Source organism: Hippichthys cyanospilos, chromosome 15 (assembly GCF_059441005.1).
Source record: "Hippichthys cyanospilos isolate Australia breed blue-spotted pipefish chromosome 15, RoL_Hcya_1.0, whole genome shotgun sequence".
In the NCBI taxonomy this organism is placed as follows: Eukaryota; Metazoa; Chordata; class Actinopteri; order Syngnathiformes; family Syngnathidae; genus Hippichthys; species Hippichthys cyanospilos.
The window spans coordinates 14,605,728-14,628,405 of NC_142383.1; the positions used below are offsets into that span (position 1 = coordinate 14,605,728).

Below are 22,678 nucleotides of genomic sequence, written 5' to 3' on the forward strand. Positions count from 1 at the left end.
ATTATGGTGCATTTTTTACTTTAGAAGTGAGTCGACTTGACTCGCTTGATTTTTTTTCTTTTTAAATAATGTTTGAAACTCGAAGCTTTATTCTTACACAAATCTAACTTTATTCTCACAAACCAAACTTCCTCAAAATAGCCTCGAAGTTGAAATATGACGTCAATTCCCAATCTATTTAGTCAAAACAGCGTCCACAGCGCCCCCTGCAGTTCACCGCGCCCCCTGCGATTTCTCATATTACTCCATCTCAGTCAAGAAACAACATAAACATGTCGGAAGGCGACTGGCGGAACCGCTAAAAAAGTGACCCGGACACGTCGTCGAAATTCAATCCACTTTTGCTTGTATGGTTCCCGTCGTGTCGACGGCTGCCAACCCAGGAAGATGCCGCAGAAAACGCTGGGATCCGTTGTAGGGCTCCTGTGTACCGGGCTCTGTCTGGTGCAGGTAAGCCGACGCGAGCGCTTCCGATGTCGGTCACCGCTTTCAGTCGAGGCCGAGGCTTGTGGGTTTGGCCAAGGCCTCACCTCCATCCTTTTTTTTTTTTTTTTTTGTCCGCTCCACAAAGGAAACCGACTCCGGCTGTGTTCACTGCGGATGACGTCAGTTATTCAAAGTTTTGGGAGATTTTGTCGATGGTCACTTGATAGGAGATTTGGAAGAAGCACAAACATTTACAATACACGACGTTTAAACGTCTCGATTTTGGAGTTAGATGAAAGCTGTCGAGATTAACGTTAGCTCTTGCTAACAAGCAAGCAGCCGGCGATTTGACGGGTTTATTCGAGGTTGTTGATATTCGCCTGCTAGGCCCAAGGGCTAGCCTGTAGCTAGACACGGATGGAGTCTCTTTTAGTAGGTTTTTTTACCCTCAATATTTGTAAACTTGTTTGGAATTTCATTTATGAAACGTTATATCTATATATGTTGGACATGACGCCTGGGTTTAATTTGTTTTAGGTTGCAACATGCCATAAAGAGCAGAGCTGTGTTTTATGTTTAAAATAATGAATTTTAGAGGTCACCGTTTGCCACTTGGTCCAATTTTTTGGTTTTAAACACTTGTTGTGTTTTATGCTCGTAGCTCAATACCACTATCCGATCCGTGCCATGTCAAAACGATCATAAGCCTCCGAGCACAATTCTCGTCTTAGTTCAATGTCATGACATTATTTATGAAATGGCAAGCTGTCCAAATTCATATCTTGCGTCAAGAGTTCAACATTGGCTCCAATTCAATTAAAAGATAACGAGATGCGCATCTATTCTGTCTTGCATCTTTAATTTTCCACACACACTAGAACATTGTTTTCACGGTTAGAAAAATAGTGACGTTCTAATTGTGTCCTGGAATCACCAGACTTTCAAACCAGTTATTAAGTGATTATCAGATAGCTTTTAAGTGCTAAACAAGGATATTTCCCTGATATCTGTTATGATTATCTGTGCTGGGTTAAGATAGCTATTGTTTTCGTTTCATTCTGACGTAGTTTCCCTTTCACGTGTTGTGAAATTTGGATTCACATTGGAAATTGTGCGATCTGCTTTTTGTTTCTAAACAAGGGCAAGGAGTTCTGTTTTGGAGTGAACAATGAACAATATCGCTGCGAGATGGGATACTGCTGCGGAGAGACCGAATGCTGCACTTACTACTATGAGCTCTGGTGTAAGTTAGCAATTCACTTGTGTGGGATCTAACCAGTTTATCCAGGAAACCCGTTGATGACATCAAGGTTAATTTTGACCCTCGCTTCCCTGTTCTTCAGGGTTCTGGCTAGTTTGGACCCTGATCATCATGTTGAGCTGCTGCTGCGCCTATCGACACCGCAGGGTGAAAATGCGGCTGCAGCAGGAGCAACGGCAGCGTGAGATCAGCCTTATGGCCTACCAAGGAGCCTCCAGCTCTTTTATTTCACCTCCACCGCTTAACCTCAGTGAGTAAAAGAATATTAGCTTGGCAGAGCTCAGCCACGTCCTTCTGCTGGCAAAAAGACTGGGAAGTTCTCCAGTGTCTTTACCAACGAAACCAAATTATTATTTGTTTAATACAACTGTTTGAATTTATTTCCTTTCATCCTAACGACTGCGTGTTACGACATGCGGGAATAATTGCAGCGGGTTTGACTAGATTTCCCAACGGTTTACCCTTGAGCGTTTTGGTTCTTTATATTACATAATTTTAGGGATACCCTAATCTCGATTTTTCAGCGCCCTTATATTTCTATTTATTAGTAGTCAAAGAGACTGATAACCAATATTTGAAGCCAATATTCGACTTTCGACTGAAAATTACCCCACCTGTGCTCAAGGCTTGGACAAAGGCCATTTGTGCCTCACGTGCTAGTCATGTGACATTCACAAGTTGTGATTGGTCATCGACAGGATGTTTTTGAATGTATTTAGTTTACATGAAACAGAAATCTAGACAAAACAATAACTTCTACTGCCTAAAATGACCAAATAAGTGGACTATCCCTTAAAGTTCTTATTGGAATAGCTGGCGGTTTCCTTGAAAATGTTTCTGCAGCCGCTTTTCTGTCTTTCAGGATTTTGGAATGACTGCAAGCTTCCCGACTACGAGGAGGTGGTGGGTCATCCTCCCACCCCGCCGCCCCCTTACTCTGAAAACGCTCCCGAGGCTGCTCCGACTCCCGCCGCTCAAGTTAGCCAGCCCGCCGCCTCTGCGGCGCCGGAACGCTCGCAAGCCGCGCAGCCCGGCCCGGCCGTCGATGCCTTACACTCCGACCAGGACGCCGTCTCCTCCCCGCCGTCCTCCGCTCGGGACGACGCCGAGGACCCCCCTCAGGAGGAAGAGGAGGAGGATGAGCTCATCATTCGGCGCCGGCACGTGACCGGCGACTCAGGGATCGAGGTATGCGTCTGCCAGCTGGACGACGGCTCGGGGCCGGAGGAGGAGAGCGACGAGGAGCGCCGCGTGTGCGGCGCCGCCGCCGGCGGGGAATGCTGCTCCCGCCACCAGCAGCACGCCTTCAGACACAAGGAGCACACCTGCGACAGGCCCAGCCAAGCCACCAGCGCCGGAGACAGCATGGTGTGAACCGGTGCTTCTTCCACCAGCCCAGCCAAACCGGTGCGTCGCTCCACTTTAGCATTGTCGCCGCGGGGGAATCTCCGTGCTGTAATCTAAACACGGAGACCCCACGCTCAGAAGATGATCATTAACCCCTCGACGTAACACGCTTATTTGTCCGTTTGGTTCTCGGTTTCACCGGTTTTGCATTGAGCGCGTTGATTGGGATTGACTAGGCCGCGGGTTCTCAAACATTTGGCATCCAACAAACCCCTTAGCTGGGAGGATTTGGTCCCATTTGCTCCCCCCCCTCTCATTCATTGTCGTTGATTGCTATAGACGTCAAAGATCCGTTTTTACTCTGGATGCGTTGAAGAAGTTGAATCATTTACTGCCATTGACAGCTATATAAGTCAAAAATCCATTTTAAATCGTCTGCCAAGATATCGGGTTAGAGGAAAGTCACCTAACCAAGTAATTTACTTAGTTTTAAGTGATTTCACAAATTCAGGGTGTCGTGGGAATTATATTTGATACATTTTGGAGACAAAAAGTAGTATAATCACAATTTTTTTGGTGGAAAAAAAGTCACCTTTGCAAAAACAAAAACAATCTTTTGGAGCGATAGTTGTAATAATATACAAATATGTTTGTCTTTTTCCAGGATTGTCTTAATATTTGTGAATTTCCAAAGTAGAACCATGTTCTTGCTCCTTTTACTTTTGGAAAACATAAAGAACGTCATATGCTTTTTGTTTAAGAACACACAAAAACTATTCATGCAAAAATGTCAGGTTTATGTCATACATCACAGACATGTCAGATGATTCGATTAATTCAGTGAAATTGGTGGCTGTAGACGTCAAAATCGATCTTTACTGGGCTGGCAGTGAATGTTAACTCTTTCACTGCCACGGACGGCTGTATAAGTCCGAAACCCATTTCAATGGGACTGATATTGAATGATTTGATTGGCCCGAACCTAAGGGGGAGTCGTATACGGCTAATGTTATTGCCATAATGAATCACTGCAAACTATTTTGTTGAACCCCAGTTTGAGAACCCCCGGGCTAGACAACCACACTTTTGACTCGTCTGGAGCATTCCCGCCCGCTCCTTGAGTTTGACACGCAACCGTCCGTTTGGGATGTTGACCGTCAGGACGCATACCAACATGGTCAACCACATTTCCCTCCGGTCCGCTCCGCTGAGCACATGAGTGGAAAAGAAAATGTTGTTGTGACTGGCTAAAGGATTGAACACCAAGCGTAGGCCTCAGGGCTGTTTCTTCTTTTTCGTGCTTATTTAGTCTCCATCACTCGTGACTAGGAGTGGCGAAAGTAGTTCGGAGGATTGGCAATGTTGTCATCTTTACTAATCTGCGTGATTAACCCTTAGGTATAGATTTTTTTTGTTTTTCTTTTCCTGATTGGCTGCAAAATTCCCTAATGAAAATGTTGCAGAGTCGCCGCGGCGTTCTAGTTTTGCGCACAGCTTCTCTGTAGAGCCGAAGCCCTTGGCACCCAGGAGTGATTTGTTGTGGTATTTTCCATTGGCAGCAGAGATAGGGTGGGTAAGGGCGGGGGAGGGGGAGGGGGAGGGTTGTCAGTTTGAAGTGGATGCTGGCAAACTCCAATTGTGACGAACTGCGCGCTTCTCTTGCCGTTGCATGTCTCCACAGTGTTTGTACAAAAGGATATTGTTGGAACCGGGGGGCAAAATAAAAGATTGGTATTGTGGAATCAACATGTGATCAAGACTAGAAGCGGTAAACAACACCACAAGAGCCAATGAAGAAATTGTACCTCAACTGAAAGATATAGTTAACTTACATTATATTAAAAAAAAAAGTAGTATTTGACATCTCCCAATATAAAGAGAATAGTGAAAGTGAACGTTCGAACCATAAATATGTTGCACATCAAAGCAATGATCCCAAAACTACCCGTTGTCAGAATCAGGTCGATACCAACCTTGTTTTGATAATATAATATACTACTTTCCGAAACCTGTGTTTGAGGAAAACAAACGACATTGACTAAGTCCTCCTTGCCAGTAGTTGGTGCTATACTGCGGCAGATTAACACTGGCAAATCATCTTTGTCTAAGGTCTGCTATCAATTTGAAACAAAAAAGTAGTATTGAAAGTCCCTAAACTGATCTCACATTGACTTTAATTAAAATAAATGACTTCCAAATTATTCGATTTTGAAAAACTACCCCAAAAGTTTTTACACGACTTTTGCGAACTGCAAAAATAGCAATTATCAAACAGCTCTTTCGTCTTTTTTTTTTGGCATCAGTTTTTTTTAAGGTGGTCCTTGGTTTTTCAGCAAAGTTCTCAATCCTGCGTTAACGTAGCATCAAGGCGTTCCATTCAGCATCCGTCGATGCTCGCAGTAAATGTGAACATTTCCATAAGTCATCTATTTTTAATTCTGCGATCCAAATGAGCTAGATGGGTTTATTTTCAGCCGCGATTAAACGCCGACACTGACACTCACGAGATGCAGCGCCAGCTTCTCCTCGCCGCGGCGGCGGTCCGCTATTTTCTCGACTGGCCGCGCTCGTGTTTCACATTCAGGCAGGACATACGATTTGTCCGAATGTCTCGCAAATTTTTTTCGTTGATTTAAGAAGAATAGCGCGGCATAGCCTCAAATTAAAATGCCTAAAAAAATTTGGCGACATTTCAAAAATGTTTGCAATTTATTTCTTGATTAGTATTGTCAAAGAGATGTTTGCTTTGTAAGCATGTTGCATTATTGGAAATGGGAAAAAAAAATGCGTATAATCAAAGTTTTTTTGTCCTAATGTTTGTGTCTAAAACGTGACTTAATTTGGATCATTTTTAAAAGTTCCTATCTCCATGAATTAACCTCTCATGAATTTAAGACTATATGCCTTTTTTTTTTGGTAATTTCACTCAAATTTTCCTTCGTAATCCCTACATGAAGAAAAAAAAAAAGCTCCGGAACAAAAAAAAAAAAAAAGGATGCGCAGGTTTTTGTTGGTGTGTGTGTGTGCAAGATTTAAGATGGAGGTCCAAAGGTTGCTCATGGCCTTCCTTAGATTTCATGTTTACCGAAATTTTTAAGGGCTATATCTCTCAATTTTTCACATCTGTTCGGATCGTTTGGAGGCTGGCGGAATTTTCCGTTCAACATCAGCTGATTGTATGACACAGAGTTAAACATTTACTTTTTTTTTTTTTCCCTCCATCAAAATTGAACGTTTTTTTCCCGCCCATCGAGCCAAAGCATCGTTGGATTTCATCTTCATATCTCTATGGTAGTTTTTACTTCTACGGTGACGTGTATTCGTCACTTGACCAGGCTATGCAAAAAAACATTAAAAATAGGAAAAAAAAAAAAAAACCTAACAAAAACTTAACTGTTCTATGCTGCCCCCACTTCCTGTCATGTGGGCATCAGTACTAGCAATATAACTCTCAGTACTGCGGCACAGCACCGTACTGTAATTTTTTCCTCTTTGTGTGTTTGTGGTCTATTTGTTAACTAAAAAAAAATTAAAAAACAGCAACAATGTATGTACACAGGGGGGCTTTTAAAACAAGGCAGTTTTTGTTTGTATATATACTTTTACTCCCCTCATTTGGAGAAAGCTCACCTTCCTTTTCAACCACTAACATTTTTGATTGTCGCTTGGAAGAAGAAAAAGAAAAAAAATCGTGCTTGTGAGCTGATTCTTTTTTTTCGGGTGGGTTTGTCACTGTTCCGTCCATCAATTTTTTTTAGTGCTTTATCGATTTAAAACAACCGCTTTTTTTTTTCATATTTAAACATATTATCAGAATGGATATTTAACTGATGCCTTTCGTACTTAGAGACATTCAATTTTGTATTTTGCATGATGGAAGACCTCGGTGTGGGTGATGGAGGCGCTGTGGTTGGAATGTTTTTTTTTTTTTTTTTCCGAATAAGACTTTTTCTATGTTGTTTTCCGCCCAAAATTGAAAAGAGAGGGAAGAGCACTGACTGATTGATAATATTGCTTTTTTTTTTGGGTTGAAATAATATGTCTGCTGTGTGATGTTTGGATCATTTGTATTTTATTTTTTTAATAAAATTAAACGTCTACACATAATTATGCTTCCGTTTCTTTTGGGGCGCGGCCAATCGAATAAAAATTCAAACGTTTGCACGGGAAAGGCAGTTACTGTTCAAATATCGTCTTTAATGAGGTACAGTACGTCATATTGTTGATCGCGTATGAAAACCGGTCAATGGAAACATCTTGAGGGAAAAGCCAACCATTGAGGAATCATAAATAAGGAAAATAATTGACATATTTCCAGAAGGTAACTCCTGGCTCACAGGACACACAAAAGTGGAACTAAATTCAACTTCAGCTTTGTTTCAGTGCACAGTCGGGATGGACGTTCATACAAAAGCAGAACTACGATTCGGTTTCTTTAACATACTAAGACAGAAACCGGAGGGTTATTATTATAACAAACGTTGGGATTTATTTTTTTTTTTTTTTTTTTTAGGACAATACAAATGAATCTTTTTAAAAAGGCATCCATGTTTGCAGTCTCTTGTTTGGCTCTCTTCCTTCCTCCACAAGTAACTGCTCACCGAGGGGGGGGGGGGGGGGGGGGTCAACGGGATTGTGGACTCAGTGCAGTTAAGTTCCCCAATTACCCCCCCCCTCAGTAGAAGCGCTTGCGCCGATTCTCGTTCCAGTGACTGTAGAGCAGAAGGCCGACCACCACCAGGAAGATGCAGCCTAGCATGGAGAAGAGCACCGTGAAGAAAATGGCCAATCCGCTCATTCCTTCTTCAGTGCGACCCACTGGGAGGGAAAAAGGAGAAGTCAAGATCAGCGAAAAGGTTAGCAAAGAAAAATGACTATGTGTGTGTGTGTGTGTTACATCTAAGCAGGTCCATGTTATCTACGCTGGGTATCGTGATTTCCTCCTCCTGCTCTTTTTCTTCCTGTTTGCTCCGCAGCACCGTCAGTTGGTAAAGTTTCAATGAGATGATGTCATGATTGTCTGTTGATTCAAGTTGGGAGAAAAGTTCGTTAAAAAACAAAAACAAAAAACAACCCAATGCTGCCATCTGTTGCTGTAGAGTGTGAACTACACTTAGCATCAAAACGTATTTAAAGCGCTGCTAAACAGGAGTAAAAAAATCTGCCTTTGCCTATAATTAAATTGATGACAGTTGCTCAAGTAGACCAATCACGGCTCACTTGTTTTCTGGGTTTGGTCACATGATGCTCACAAGCTGAGCTGTGATTGGTTGCTACCTGAGCCCTGATTACATCTAATGTCATTTTAGGGTCAACAGCAAGTGACAAACTGCGTTTTTAAAGGCATTAATTGCACATGTCAAATGATCAAATTATAGACAAAATATTAGCCTGTTACTGCTGAAAATTACAGTAAAGTTGTATCCCTTTAACCTCATTTAAATCAAAAGTAATCAAATGTTTATTTCAGTGGTAATTCCACTTGTAAGTAGAAGTGCAACAATTAAAGTTTTTTTTATAATCGTTTTGAAACCTTAAATCGTCCAAATGCTCAGAATTCAGTCTCTTGCATGGAAGTCTTTGTTTTAGTCACTCCTGTATGAAAGCATATTTAATATCATAGTTTTGAATCTAAATAAAACACAATAATATATATATATATATATATATATATATATATATATATATATATATATATATATATATAATTTTTTTTTTTTTTTTTTTTTTAAAAGACTGGCATGAAAAGAGGTAATCGACAAAAAAAAACAACAATAGATTCATTGATTATTAAAATAAACACTTGCAGCCTTACTTGCCATTGCTAGGCCGATTTTTTTTTTTTTTTACAAGCAAACATAATTACAAAGATGTGTGTAAGAATTCTACCTGACAGGTCTCCTGTTATTGCGCTGGCGCCAAAATAAAAGCCCTTAGGCAGACGCACGCCAGGTAGATCCAGGCAGTCCCGCCATTCGTGTTGTCCGTCAATATCTATCATCACCTGAAGAACACAAAGAAACTTAAAGTATATTGTAAGTATATTGTGATATTTCTTTTTTTTAAACCACGATACATACAGTGAATTTTTCGTATTAGACGCACTTTTTACAGAACAAATTAAATTGGTAAGTAGAGGTACCACTGTATTGTCCTATTGTTTTTTATGTTTAGCTTTGTTTTTGCTGTCCAACACCATCTTGAGGTTTAAGACCAAAAAATGTTCCTCACCGTCAGCCTGCGACGGATGTATCGGATAAAGAGGAAAGTGTCGTGCTTCAGGTTGCGCACCATGGCGTTGCAGCCCCCCAGCTCGGTGGGCCGGCCGTCCCTCTCGTGGTCGTAGCTGACTGTGCCGTTGCCCACCATGGCCAGAACAAAAGGAAAGACCCTCTTGAGATCGGGAAGCGCAAAAAGACGCAAAGGTTAGAAGAATCCGCTCGTTATTGTTACTGTGCGCGGTCCGGTTAAGTTGATCACGTTTGCTGGAGGTGGCGCTAACACCAAACGCACATTCCAAAGATGGTTACCTGTGTGCTCGGAGTGTATCTCTTCTTTTGTGCCTTTTCCCAGGTGAGTGCACAAAAGAACACAAAAGACAGCCCCTTTACACATCACTGCACTAGTACAACAGCAATTTTGCCGCGGCTAATCCACCCGTGCATTTCTTTTCATTTTAAGAGCTAATTAATTGGAACAAAAATCAATTTATTGCTAAATTATGTTGTTGTGTTCGAATGCAATGCTTTTTAATGCTGTGACAGGAACAGTACATTTTACTTTTCAGATTAAGAGCAAATTAATTGGAACAGAAATCAATTTAGCGCTAAATTGGCACCAAGTAGTGCAATGTTGCTGACTGTCAAAATGTGCAGGAGTTATAAAGTTTTATTTATTTATTATATATATAATATTTATGATTAAGAAAAATATTCAAACAATATCTTATAACTTTTTCAATGAGTTTAAATATTTAAGATATTGGGGCCCCTGTGTTAAAGCTCGAGATTTACATTTATTATTTTGTGATTTGATTTTCTTTTTTTTTTCAGTTCAATTGGTCAAAAATGTTTCTAGTTTAAATAAGGATTGACATTTTTTTTTAATTTAAGACACCCTGATACAAATATTCTATAGTATCAAATATAAGTCGCCTGTTAAAAAAGTAGTTGAAAGTTGATTTATATATATATCTTTGCTTCTCTTTTTTTAACGTTAAAGATTACAATTTTCGATACACTTATGCAATTGTTATAGCTAAAGGTATTTTTAGTTACTGCAGCTGATATAACGAGTATTTCTTGTTACAAAAAGCCGATTTTTACAAGAGGTATCACCTGTTTTACATGAATTATACTGTTAAATTCCGCTCCCGTGAACACAAAATTACCTCTAACTGTTTCTCCTCATTGGGATACGTGTCCACGAACACTCCTAAGCCGGTGAAGTTGTCCTTATTCCCAAATACGGGACCTATATGTTACGGCGAAGAAAAAAAAACACTTACAAAGAGTACAGTGAAAGACAAGAGCATTTGCTACAATGTTTACCTTTCTGCATGCGTTCCTTGGTGTACCAAATAGCCAAGCCGTCACCATTGAGATTCTTTTTTCCTTTCCCGTGAACCTTAAAGTGCACTTGCATTTCCCAGTCGCTCAGATGGCAAGGCTTTGAAAGCAAAATCCATAAAATAGTTATTCAGGTGTGAGAATTTCACGCTGTATCAAATGAGTTTGTATTACAAATCATTCACCACCATAATGTCCGTCCTAGTATTTCCTCACCGGTAAATACTCACAATTCGGCTCCATACTGCCCCCTGTCTGCTCTGCATGTCAGGTGTGAGTCGCACCTGCTCCGTGGTTACCATGGCATCGCCCATCAGTTCCCAGTGGGAGGAGCTTAAAGGCCCAACAGCTAAACGCACACAACACATTTTTTAAAAGCTAGTCACATGACACGAAAGGCACCCTCGTGACTAAACATGGCTGTTTTGTCAATTATGAGACGCCACCTATGATAAGGTAGGTGTCGTTTGACGTTAAATACCTTCGAAATAACAGACTAAGCGTTCGTCTTCGATCTAGAATATTCCACTCGATGCATCGAGGGGGATACCTTGATAGGGCTTGGTGAGGGAATACTCCCGCTTCAGGAACTCCTCCATTTCGTGGTCGTCGTCAGCGGAACACACGCCGACAGTAAAATATAAAACGATAAAAGAGCACAAGAGCTTAAAAGGAGTCATCTTTCGCCGGCAGAATATAAAATATATTGATTTTGAGTCCCGACTGTGCCTTCCGTGGCTGACGGCGGCCATAGTAAGTCAAACACCGCCCCATAAAAATCCAACGTCCTTTCTATTGGATGTAGACATTGCACGCCTCGCTTTGATTGGCCATCTTCTACCGTCAGTCACAATACATGCTTTTTATTGGTGTAGATTGATAAAAGGCGTAGCCGTTCACAACCGCTGTTACAAAACATGCACGGAGCTAAAAATGTTTTGTTTTTAACAAACGAAACAAACTAAAATGGGGAAGAAAATAGGATTTAAAAAAACAAATTCAAACTCTGTTTTGTGTGTGTTTTTAAATGCATGTCCATACCTTTTGCAGGTTTACCATGGTAATTTTGTTCATATTTTTTCCTCTAATTTTGACCTGGAAAATGAACGATCACTTTTGTTTTTATTTTATTTTAAACAAAAAACAAACTCAAAAAGGAACAAGCCCAAAAAAAACGGTTGCTGTGTATTTTTGGGAACGTAACCCCGCAATTAACGAGGGAACACCGAATATCATTTTACAATGAATCAGATTGTTCTACGGGCACAGAAGACATGACTGAAAGCCTTTTTTTTTTTATTTAAGTTGCCGCCTTGTGTCCATGAACCAACTGTATTGATTCACTTCTATTTTCTCTTTTAAAAAACTGCGCCTTCTTGTTCGGTTCGTAAACCCAATGTCGTAAATCGAGACTACTACTGTTGTAGAGGAAGGCCACGCCCCCTCAACGATCCCCGCGAACTGCCGGCATTCTACTTGCTGGTGTTTACTGGAGGGGATGGAGTAAAAATCACGCCAGGGAACCATGGAACCCGCAGAAGAAACGCCGAGCAAAGCGATCGACATCTATCGCGACACTTGGGTCCGCTTCCTTGGTGTGTAACGATGTTTGTTTTTCTTTCTTCCGCCGGAACTGACTTGAAGCAAACGCGGGAATGTGCGAAGGGAACGGGGTGACATTGGAGCTGCTAGCTAGCTAGCTAGCTAACATGTTCTGGAGAGGAACAGCTGTGCTAACATATCTATTTATAGCAAAAGGTGACCGTCAAGGGCGTTTTGTGGCACAACAACGACAAACATGTTTTTCTGCGTCGACGTTTTATCCGAGCTCTTGCAGTATGTGGTAAAACAACGAACTGTCGGCGAAAGCACCTCAGTCAGACCAAAGTAGTTGAGCAAGTTGCGGCAGTGACTCACAAGGACTCAACTCATGAGCGTGGATCACTTTTTGTTTTGTGTACTTCAGTGTAACAGGAAATATATATTTTTTAAGTACTTATTTTGTATCACCAGTAGATGCACGTACTGTGTACAATGTAGGGCAATTTTTTGCATGGATTGTCAATGTTTTTTTTTTGTGGACAGTAGGGGATAGGGACCAAGCTGGCCCGCGAATTGCAAAAATCCAAAAATTTTGGCAACCATTGTAAATTCATTTGAAAGAGAAACCTACCAATGTGTAGTTTTTAATGAATCAATTATTTTATTGGTGTGGGGACATCATTTGGCTGTTAGCAGCATGTGCCTGTTGCAGCAAACAGCAGCTTGTGTTAGCTGAGGTTGTTACTATATTACTTTCAATAAAAGAAGTGAGCAGGCTGAACCAACGTACGAGTCCATCCTTGCAATAATACTAAAACGTAGCAGATCATGTAAAGGTTATGATATCTCCAGTTGATTCAATTATGTGTGGCAAGGTTAGGACCCATCTTTCCCATTTGACTCCTTTATCAATTGCAGTCTTTTGGCATGTACACACGCAATCATAAACTTGCTGCGCAACCTGAGTAGTAAAAAGGAAAAACAACTGTTTCAAGCACATTCGCTACACTGGCGGTGCGTTCATTGACTGCTCACAATGTGGGGAATCTGCAACACGCTTAACGTGCAAGAAATATATAATTTATGGATATGAACACCAAAAACACGAAGAGTTTTGGAAGATGACAATTATTCTGTTTTGCTATAGTTTTTACATTGTTGCCAAAAGTGTTGGTGCGTCTTATAGACGATAACATAGAAAATACCAGAATTTGACCCCGAAATTATAGTGTGTCTTATTCATGAAGTGTTTTATATTTGGGAAATTACGGTATGTAGCAAGAGATTAGTGTTAGAGACGCTTGCCAATAGGTTCTTCTTTAAATGGATATTTTCCCAAGTATAAAGCAATCCAAAACTCTTAATATTGCTGCAGGTGGGGGTGTAGCCCAAACTGATGATTTTCATATTTGAATTTTTATTTGCTTTTGAAATAACATTTAAATAATGATTTTGAATATGTCATTTGATGGAAATACATTTTAATTCCTTTCATATAATCACTCATTCACTCACAGCTATAATCGATGTTTGACTTATACAGTCATAAAATAGATTTTTAACATCTATAGCCGTCAAAAAGTCTCAAATAATTTTGATGAATTTTGCTTCTATGACATTTGTTGATTATGTAACAGGAGATTAGAGCTGAATGGAAGCTTGCTGGCATCAGGATCCGCCTTCAATAAACATCTGATGCAATGCAAATTAAACTTCCTTTTGGATCCATGGAAAATTTGTCATCTTCTAAAATTTCACAACAGTTAACAGTAATGAAGATACTAAGTAGTTGATTAAAACAACGTTTTTGTTGATCGCGTGACCTCCATTCCCCAGGCTACGCCAACGAAGTAGGGGAGGCCTTCCGCCCGCTGGTTCCGGTTAGCTTGGTGTGGAGCAGCTACGCCGTGGCCACTGCTTACGTCGCCGCTGATGCCGTGGACAAAGGGAAGAAAGCAGCTATGGTGAGATGCGCTTAATGGTCGGAAGCCGTTGACTAAAGTTACGGGACGAAACACAAATCCTGACTTATGATAATATAATAATCAATAATGTTTGGCCTGGTACGCTTTTGCAGTGGTACCTCTACTCACAAAATTAATTCGTTCCGCAAGTAATTTCGAGTAAGTTCCTACACCCTTTAAATGAGTAATATCAATTAATTATTGAAAAAATGCATGAAAAACTTGAACAAATGCATATTAGTCTTACATTAGTGTATCATAATCATGGAATTCAAAGTACATCTCATAAAAAATATTTAAAAAAAACCACTCCTAAACCCTTTGTTAAATCATATTAATGGCCGGTTGACAATATGAATGCAGTTCATTTGTTTGCCTTGCGATGGCGCCAGTGAGTTGCTGGTAGGTCGTATCATTTGTACATTTTTATTTTACGTTTACAGAGATCAAGGCGTTATTTGCAAGTCCACCGGAGCAATAATGATTGTTTTGGGATCATTTTGAGCATGTGAGTTTACTTAAGTTTAGTTTGTGGTCATGCGAAGTGCTTCCCGTGTGATGTTGTTTAGCCCACTCGCCAACGTGCTAACGACAGACGCTAACATCAGAATTTAATGCTAACTTTCAAATGGGTCCGTTTGATCCATGAAATGATTAACTCAAGCGTACCAAGATAACCACAAGATTCTTTTTGGGCTCGTTTAGGCGCACGGGGATGAACCAGGCCAGACCACGCGGGTGGCGACGGCGGTGGCGGACACCTTCGTGTGGCAGGCCCTGGCCTCCATCGTCATCCCGGGTTTCACCATAAACCGCGTGTGCGCCGCCACGCTGCACCTGCTGGGCCGCACCACCAAATTGCCCCTGCCCGTGCGCAAGTGGACCACCACGGCCGTCGGGCTCTCCATCATCCCGTTCATCATCACCCCTATCGACAGGTAACCATTTTTTTGGGTGGTATATGCTGTATATGTGGCACTTGTTGCCCTGAGGCTACTTGAAAGAACTTTGGGGGTACTTGAGATTTCTAATGAAACCAAAATGCAAAAATCCTTTAAAAATAATTATTGAATTAATTAAATGTTTTAGGAACATATAAGTTCATAAAACAAATTTTATGTTCAGTAGGTTATTTCATTTTTGCAAAAAGCCACATTCTTTCCACATACTAGAATGGTTAGACCCACCTTGTCATATGCCACCGCTCGTTACCTGTCAAGTTAATGATGTATTTTAGCGGACACATCTCGACTATGATCCCAAAAGAGGACACTTTAGTTGAATATTTATTCATAATTATTTCTTTCTGAGAACAGGTCTGACTTGTCGATTACTTTTTTGGGGGACAAATATTTATTAATAATTAAGTCTATGATTTATTTTTTTGAAGAGAGCTCTACCGTAACCCCAAAACAGGACGCTTTGTTTATTTTTCATTGGACAAATGTTTATTAAGAATTTTTTTAGAATATTTATTATTTTTTGGTGAAAATTGTTGGCAAACTTTGAAACAGTAGTGCACATAACTATCCAAAATCTCCTTTGCAGGGGTGTGGACCATCTGCTGGATTCGAGCCTTCGGAAGCTCTACAAGCACAGTAAGGAGGAATAAGGTGCCACTAGCCGCCGCTATAAGGATCACATGGAGCTGTATAAAACAAAAAAGGGATTTTTTTTTTTCTTTACGTTGTACTGTACGAAACACTATACAATAGTGCTGCTGTATAAATATGAGTGTCAAGTCAAGGTTTTGTTACACGGCAGGGATGCATGTTGCTCTAAGCCAGGGTTGTCCAAACGTTTTCTTCTGAGGGACTCATGTAGAAAAATATAGAAAAATAGATAGATGGAAGGGCCACGCTAATAAATAAATTAAAAATGGTACGTTGAGACTTTGTGTTAAATGTGATGGAGATTTTTTTTTTTGTAATCCCACACACTTCTAAACCTGTTCATTACTTTTTAAAATAGCACTTGAAAATGTATTTTTTCGCGTATGCCACGGGGCACTGAAATGTGCACGGCGGGCCACAAATGGCCCCCGGGCCGTAGTTTGGACACCACTCCTCTAAGCGTACAAAAAGCAGGGTACACACTGACCGATTTGGGGTACGTTGCACATCGATGAATCCTCACTGATTTAAGTTTGCGATTATCTTCTTTTTTTTTTTTTTTAATGGGCATGTTACCCCGCTTTAAGCCATACTTTGTGGTTCCGCTAAGAACCAGCCCGCCACAATAGTTGACTACCTTCACCTTTTTTCCTCTGATGCACTTTTGATCCTACCGAACTGTTAACCACGGGAGCCGTTGAGCTTTGCGCCGGGAACACAATCGACTCCACTTTCGCGATTACGGTACTGTGAATGTGTGATCTTGACACGTATTTATCGCTGCTAATTAATATGTTGACATCTCAGTGCACAGGTATAAACAAAAAAAAAAAGGCTTGAGTTGGATGGCGGGATTCCGGGTGGGCAAATTACAAACTATGCAAGCTAGCAACTACTAGTTACACTACATACTTTACAATATTGAGAGTGTATATTTTATTTGGATGTCTTCTTTACAATAACTGTCAATGCTGTTTTACATTTATTTACATGTTTTGGTGGCAGTGGGAAAAGGGAGCGAATGAGAATCTTCATATTCAGCGTTAACATTTCAGAGGTTACTTGTGTTAGTCGTGTGGCCTCCTACCACTCATGTAAAGAAATACTTGTGCAGGTATTTTTTGTATTGTGGGTAACTGTTGAGATTTGGCGACGGATTACATTTTACAAGATTGTCATTTTAACTAAACTATAAAGTTCCACGTGTCAAAATGGATACTTTGCAACACTGGAGACAAAAAATACTGTTTGACTGTTGTGAAATAAATATTGCAATGATGTACGTGTGTTTTAATTGAAAATCGTCATATATATATATATATATATATATATATATATATATATATATATATATATATATATATATATATATACAGTACATATATAATACAAATATATACATATCTGTATATATATATAATACAAATATATACATATCTGTATATATATATAATACAAATATATACATATCTGTATATATATATAATACAAATATATACATATCTGTATATAGTATAGACATTTATACATTTAAAGTAGTTTAATTGTTTTTGACAATGTAAAGCAATTGCATGTTTTTAAAACCCATTTTCAAACATTTATTGAAGTACAAATTTAAAACCTGCCTTGCTTTTATTGAATATTTAGCTTTTATATTGCACCCAATATTAAAACATCGGGGCAAAATGATCAGTATCGCTGATTTTGCTTATTTTAGAGTAAAATATTTACTGAAGTATTTTTGATTAAAAAAGTACCTAAAACAGGGTGGTGATGATATTGTCAGATTTAGCAAACTTTGGAACTTTATTTGAGAGGCGTTTTTTTTTTTGCGCAAAAGGAAATCATTAATTTTAAATAAAGGTTTCAAGTACTTGACAGGAGACGCGAAGTGTCGTAAAAGTTTGGGTCGAACCATTCTGACGGGGGGGAGATAATGAACAGTTTCAAGCCGACGTATAAAAGGTTTTCATGAATTTACAGTATATATTCTTGATATACTTGCACTTTTTTTTGCATAGAACTTTTAAAATATATTTAAAAATCTTAAGAATCTCCACGTAGCCGCACATGTCACATAAAGTAGCGCTTATTATTACTCTAACCATTCTCCAAAGGGTTAAAAAAAACCTCGCAGCTGATGTCAATTATCCTCGTGAAAGGTAGTAGTGCATTTAAGGAAAAGAAACGGAGCCTAGCATCTTCGTTCCTAGTCATGTTGTTTCTTCTTTATTTGTCGTTTTTGGCACTTGTGACAGCAGCAAGAAGTCAACGAGGTAAGTGCGACTTGGAGCTGTCTGCTCATTTTATTCAGGACGTTTTTCGGACAAGATAAGAATTAAAGCTCACGTTTAATTCGTGTGTATTGTAGGAAACATTCATTTTGGCCATGGGGTCTTTTGGAAGTTGGTGACAAAAAAAACAAAACAACATTAATATGAAAAAAATCCAAACACGACTTTGTGACAATTTTAGCGTTGGTTAAAAGAATTAAGTAGCATAAAGCCACCCAGCGTGATCAATCTCCGTGGGCGACCATTTTACCTCTTGCTGGCGACTTTAAATGACGTCACCGCTATTCTTGTAGTCTTCTAAACGTCACATGACCAAATCCAGACGACAGGTGAGCCTTGGTTTGAATTACCTGAGCCTTGAGGCACAGTGACGTCATTTTCAGTTGACACTCCAGCGCGTGGCCGAATAAGCATATTAACCAAACATACCTAAACTATTCCTAATCAATTTTCTCTCAGCACATCAGCAAGATCCAAATTAGTTGCTGTAAAACTCTTGTAAGTGTACAGGTTGATGCTGTTAAATCCGTTGTTTTGAAATTGTTGAATCGCTGCGACGTATAGCGTTAAGTTAAAGATTGAGAAGATTCGTTCATGGTGGTTTTTAATACATAATGTGTAAGGCTCGTGTTGAGTCCAACACTAAACTTCAAGTGGGAATTTTCTGTTAGTCTCTGATTGTCGCTCTGTCTTTCTTTCGTCTATCTCCACCTCTGTCTTGTTCATCTCTTTTGGTCTGTCTCATCCCTTGTCTGTGTCTCTCCATCTCTGTGTTTTTTCTCTGTCTGTTGCTCTCATCATTGTCTTTCTCCATCTCTCTGGGTGTCTTCTGTCTTTTTCCATCCCTTGTCTCTCCTGTCTTTTTCAGGCTTGTTTCTCTCATCACGCTCTTCTCCCTCTCCCATCACTCTCGTCTCTGTCTTTCTCGCTCTTTTGTTCTGTCTCTCCATCACGGTCTTTTTCTCATCCGTCTCATCACAAGACGAGTCTGTCTCTCCATCTTTTGACGTCACTCTCCTTCTCCGTCCCTCGTCTTTTTCTCCTCTCTTCTTCAGTCTTGTTTCTCTTTGTCTTAACACGCTTTTTGTCTTTTTTCCCCTTGCTCTTTTCTCTCCTGTCCCTCTCGTCATCTGTGTCTTGTTTTTCTGTATGTCTCTCATTAAATCTCTGCATCTTTTGGTGTCAATCTTTTCTGTCTCTCTCTCCATCCCTCTGTCCCGCCTCTCTGTCTGTCAGTCTTTTTTCTGTCTTTCTCATCACTCTTGTTTCTCTCGCTCTCTTTCACTATCCTCTGTCTCTCGCTCTGTCTCTGTGTCCATCTGTCTCTGTCTCTCGCTCTGTGTCTGTGTCCATCTGTCTCTGTCTCTCTCTCTGTTCATCTTGCTCTTTTGCAGTACGTGTCTCCCCATCTCTCGTCTTGGTCTCTCTCAATCACGGTCGGTCTCATCATGGTCCTGTCCGTCTCTCGTCTCTTTTTGTCCTTCTCCCCCTCACTCCTTCCCTGTTGGAATCGTTCACCGTCTAACTTTCGCTTATTTAATTGTTAGCACACTAGTATAGTTCTATTATTTGTATGTATTTATTTATAAGGCCTTCCTCCACCCATCCTGACGCAATGGACCTTCTCAGAGGAGAACTCGCAGGATGAACAACTGGACGCAATTTTTCGAAAGTCCTCCGAAGACTATTACATGGTGATGATGCCGGAGAGCACAGTTTGGCCCGACGTGGTCACCCCGCGAGCAGACTTGGGGGACCGGATGACGACTGCAAGACAACCGTTGCTTCTGAAGGCCCAAGGTAATCGCACGCTTGACGTCAAGTTGCAATGTGCCCTTTGAACTTGTGTCGTGTTTTTTCGGATGATTCAGATGAGAAAATAGCAGGGTCGGTCGCTTGGAAGGTGGCTGCGGTGGTGACCGTCCTGTTGGCGTGTATTGCGGGATGCGTGAGCACGGCCTACTACCTGTGCGTCTGGAGAGGCGGCCGCATTCATTATCGGCCTCACAAAGTGGAGGCTTGACTCAATAAAAATGGGCTGTGACATCATCTGGTACGAGCTTAGCTTACTTTCTTTTTATCTTTGAAATCTATGAATGTAAAATACTCGATAGTAATTCTATCACAATAATATCATGCATGCGATGTCATTCACCACAATGGCCACTAGAGGTCCTTACTGTTATTTGTATTTGACACGTCAGCAGTATGCTGCTGGTTAGAAACTTCCAACATAGGAAGGACAATATAGGACGAAACTTTGTTTCGTTATTTCTTCTCAATGGATTTTCAGTCAAATCGGCATCGTTATGCATAAAATTCCGCCTTAAAGTTACCTATTCATATTTGAGAGGAAATATAAGAAACGAACGCTGTTGTTAAGCTTGCTCAATTTCCATCATGTGCGCCACTTTACGAAGCAATATCAAGTGGCATTGGGGGAGCTGAGGAATCAAGTTAACCCCCCCCCCCCCCCCCCCCCCCCCCCCACCGTGATAGATGGGCCTGTTCGCAGGGGGCTGCAAAATGGAGCCATTGTTCACGTGTCACTCCGATTGTCACGTCCCTGTATGATTTGATGCCTGCCTGCTGAAGGCCACAAGTGGACCAAAAGACCTCCCTGTCTCCTTATTCTTCTTACTTGTCTCCTGCCCCCCACCCCGCCCCCCCAACCAACTCAAATCTCTCCCAGTGCATAATTTTATTGCTTCCACCCCCACAGTTTTTCTCGTGACAAAACGAGTACATTTTTTTTCTTGTCTCGCTATGCACAAAGACGTACTTCTCAAGGGCGTTTGTCATTCATAAATACTCCGTGGTTGGTGCCCGTGTGTTACAAGTGTTTATATTTAAAAAAAAAAAAAAAAAAAATTCTTCTGGCCGCGCTGACTGAATTGGGTCACAATTTTCTTAGTTGTCCTATAAAATCAAGGCAATGGGAGGTCTTATGAAAACAGCACTTAGTAGGCTTTGAATTTGAATGAAATTGTAGAAATTGGGTGATTATGCCACCCCCCCCCCAAAAAAAAATATATATATACAATATATATAATTTTCTCAACCTCCCTTGACTCAGGTGAAGTGACGTAAATGAGTTAAAAACTACAAGCCCATCTGTTTCATTGTAAACTCGTGTGACATATGACATGTCGCCATCTGGGTGAAATTTCAGCTCCCTAAGTGAAAGTCCATTTACCATTGTCTTTTTTTTTTTAATTAATTTTTTTCTGTACTTTCCCTGATAAAAAGGATCACGCAAGGGTTGAAGACATTTTATTTTGCTTCATTTTTCTAATGTCAGATAAAATGAATATAAATTTCAGCCACAATAAAGAATTCAATGACCCCACACAGTCATCAGTTATGGTCAATTGATAGTCAATTGTGCCACAGTTGCGGTTTTGACTCTGCTTTCCTCAGACAGCTACAAACATGTAGACACACAATGAGTCCCCCCAAACACACACACAAACACACACACACACACACTTTGAGCGAAGGACCATGTTTGTGTAAAGGCCACTTTAAGGGCACTAACTGAAATGTTTAACGCTGGCCGGAGGATTTATGGAGGTCAGCACAAGGCTAGGTTTTCAGAAGAAGACAAGGCTGCACCTTCCGATTGATTTCCATGAATGACTTCACGCTCGGGAGGAGGGGCGAGGCGGGAAAAGAAAAAAAAAAAATCACCGTGCCACATGAAAGCACAAAGCGAAACGTAGCAAGAAGAAAGGATGGCGGAAATATGGAAAAGACAAAAGCGTGTGCAGCGTTGGGCTTTAATTGGCGACTTACTTGTGCCCGTTCTATTACCTTACAAATTTTAGCCAATAGCTGGAGAAGTTCCACTGATAATATGTAATAGTCTGAATATGTGACAAATCACGGAAATGTTAGCACATCTTGGAACAATTTTAAATTTTAATTATATTTGGGATGGGAAACTTGCTGACTACATGTAGTGGCTATCGATTTAATTATTAAAAAAAAAAGTAGTTGATAGTTGTAATGACAGTGTTCACCACTAGATGGCAGCTGCATCAGGGATTAAATGAAGTCAAGACAACTGGCAGGAAGCAGATTTGTATATATGTATATATATATATATATATATATATATATATATGACTATATATGTATGTATGTGTATTAAAATGTGTGTGTGTATTAAAATACACATACACACATTTTAATTCATAAATATATATATATTTAAATATGTGTGTGTGTTAATATTTTAATTCTTATATAATACATATATATATATAAATATGTGTGTGTGTGTGTGTTAATATTTTAATTCTTAAATATATATATATATTTGTGTATATATATATATATATATATATATATATATATATATATATATATTAGAAAAAAAATATATATATATATTAGAAAAATATGTATTTAAGAATTAAAATATCAAAATACACTTTTTCACACTGATTCAGGAAGACATTTTGCCCTCCCCACCCCCCTCTATAGTTTAAGTTTCCCATCCCCGATATATAAATATGATGACAAATAAAGGATGCGAGGCCGGGAGAATACATGACTCATATCAGGGGTTTTTATTAAATTAATTTTGCAAATCATGGCGCCGCAATCTGGGAAGTGAGCGATGCCTCGAAAAGAGCAACATGACAGTTCTTTATCATGA

At 40.0% G+C, this 22,678-nt stretch overlaps 4 protein-coding genes across 6 annotated transcripts; 3 read left to right on the top strand and 1 right to left on the bottom strand.

Annotated features, from left to right (window-relative positions):
* Nucleotides 1–221: 221 nt before the first annotated feature.
* Nucleotides 222–7,141, top strand: wbp1 (WW domain binding protein 1). 2 transcript variants are annotated; one of them, XM_088434846.1, is made up of 4 exons: nucleotides 222–450; nucleotides 1,567–1,669; nucleotides 1,770–1,937; nucleotides 2,550–7,141. In XM_088434846.1, exons 1-4 carry the CDS (start codon nucleotides 388–390, stop codon nucleotides 3,059–3,061), a joined length of 846 nt encoding a protein of 281 aa, XP_088290972.1. In that variant the 5' UTR covers nucleotides 222–387; the 3' UTR covers nucleotides 3,062–7,141. The 2 variants fall into 2 exon arrangements, with proteins under 2 accessions (XP_088290972.1, XP_088290974.1); XM_088434848.1 differs by lacking the exon at nucleotides 222–450 and adding an exon at nucleotides 553–858.
* Nucleotides 7,142–7,210: 69 nt separating this feature from the next.
* lman2la (lectin, mannose-binding 2-like a) lies at nucleotides 7,211–11,383 on the bottom strand. 2 transcript variants are annotated; one of them, XM_088434844.1, is made up of 9 exons: nucleotides 11,153–11,383; nucleotides 10,833–10,951; nucleotides 10,585–10,702; nucleotides 10,425–10,507; nucleotides 9,565–9,597; nucleotides 9,266–9,427; nucleotides 8,924–9,038; nucleotides 7,932–8,054; nucleotides 7,211–7,852 (listed from the first exon to the last, which is right to left on the bottom strand). In XM_088434844.1, the coding sequence occupies exons 1-9, from the start codon at nucleotides 11,352–11,354 to the stop codon at nucleotides 7,710–7,712; spliced, it is 1,098 nt and encodes a 365-aa protein (XP_088290970.1). In that variant the 5' UTR covers nucleotides 11,355–11,383; the 3' UTR covers nucleotides 7,211–7,709. The 2 variants fall into 2 exon arrangements, with proteins under 2 accessions (XP_088290970.1, XP_088290971.1); XM_088434845.1 differs by lacking the exon at nucleotides 9,565–9,597.
* On the top strand, nucleotides 10,965–17,001 carry mtfp1 (mitochondrial fission process 1). The gene is made up of 5 exons (XM_088434849.1): nucleotides 10,965–11,058; nucleotides 12,030–12,197; nucleotides 13,981–14,108; nucleotides 14,814–15,046; nucleotides 15,657–17,001. The coding sequence occupies exons 2-5, from the start codon at nucleotides 12,128–12,130 to the stop codon at nucleotides 15,718–15,720; spliced, it is 495 nt and encodes a 164-aa protein (XP_088290975.1). The 5' UTR covers nucleotides 10,965–11,058; nucleotides 12,030–12,127; the 3' UTR covers nucleotides 15,721–17,001.
* Nucleotides 17,002–17,887: 886 nt separating this feature from the next.
* On the top strand, nucleotides 17,888–20,038 carry LOC148411846 (uncharacterized). Its single transcript, XM_088435439.1, has 3 exons — nucleotides 17,888–17,997; nucleotides 19,606–19,815; nucleotides 19,887–20,038. The coding sequence occupies exons 1-3, from the start codon at nucleotides 17,937–17,939 to the stop codon at nucleotides 20,036–20,038; spliced, it is 423 nt and encodes a 140-aa protein (XP_088291565.1). The 5' UTR covers nucleotides 17,888–17,936.
* The last annotated feature ends 2,640 nt before the right edge of the window (nucleotides 20,039–22,678 follow it).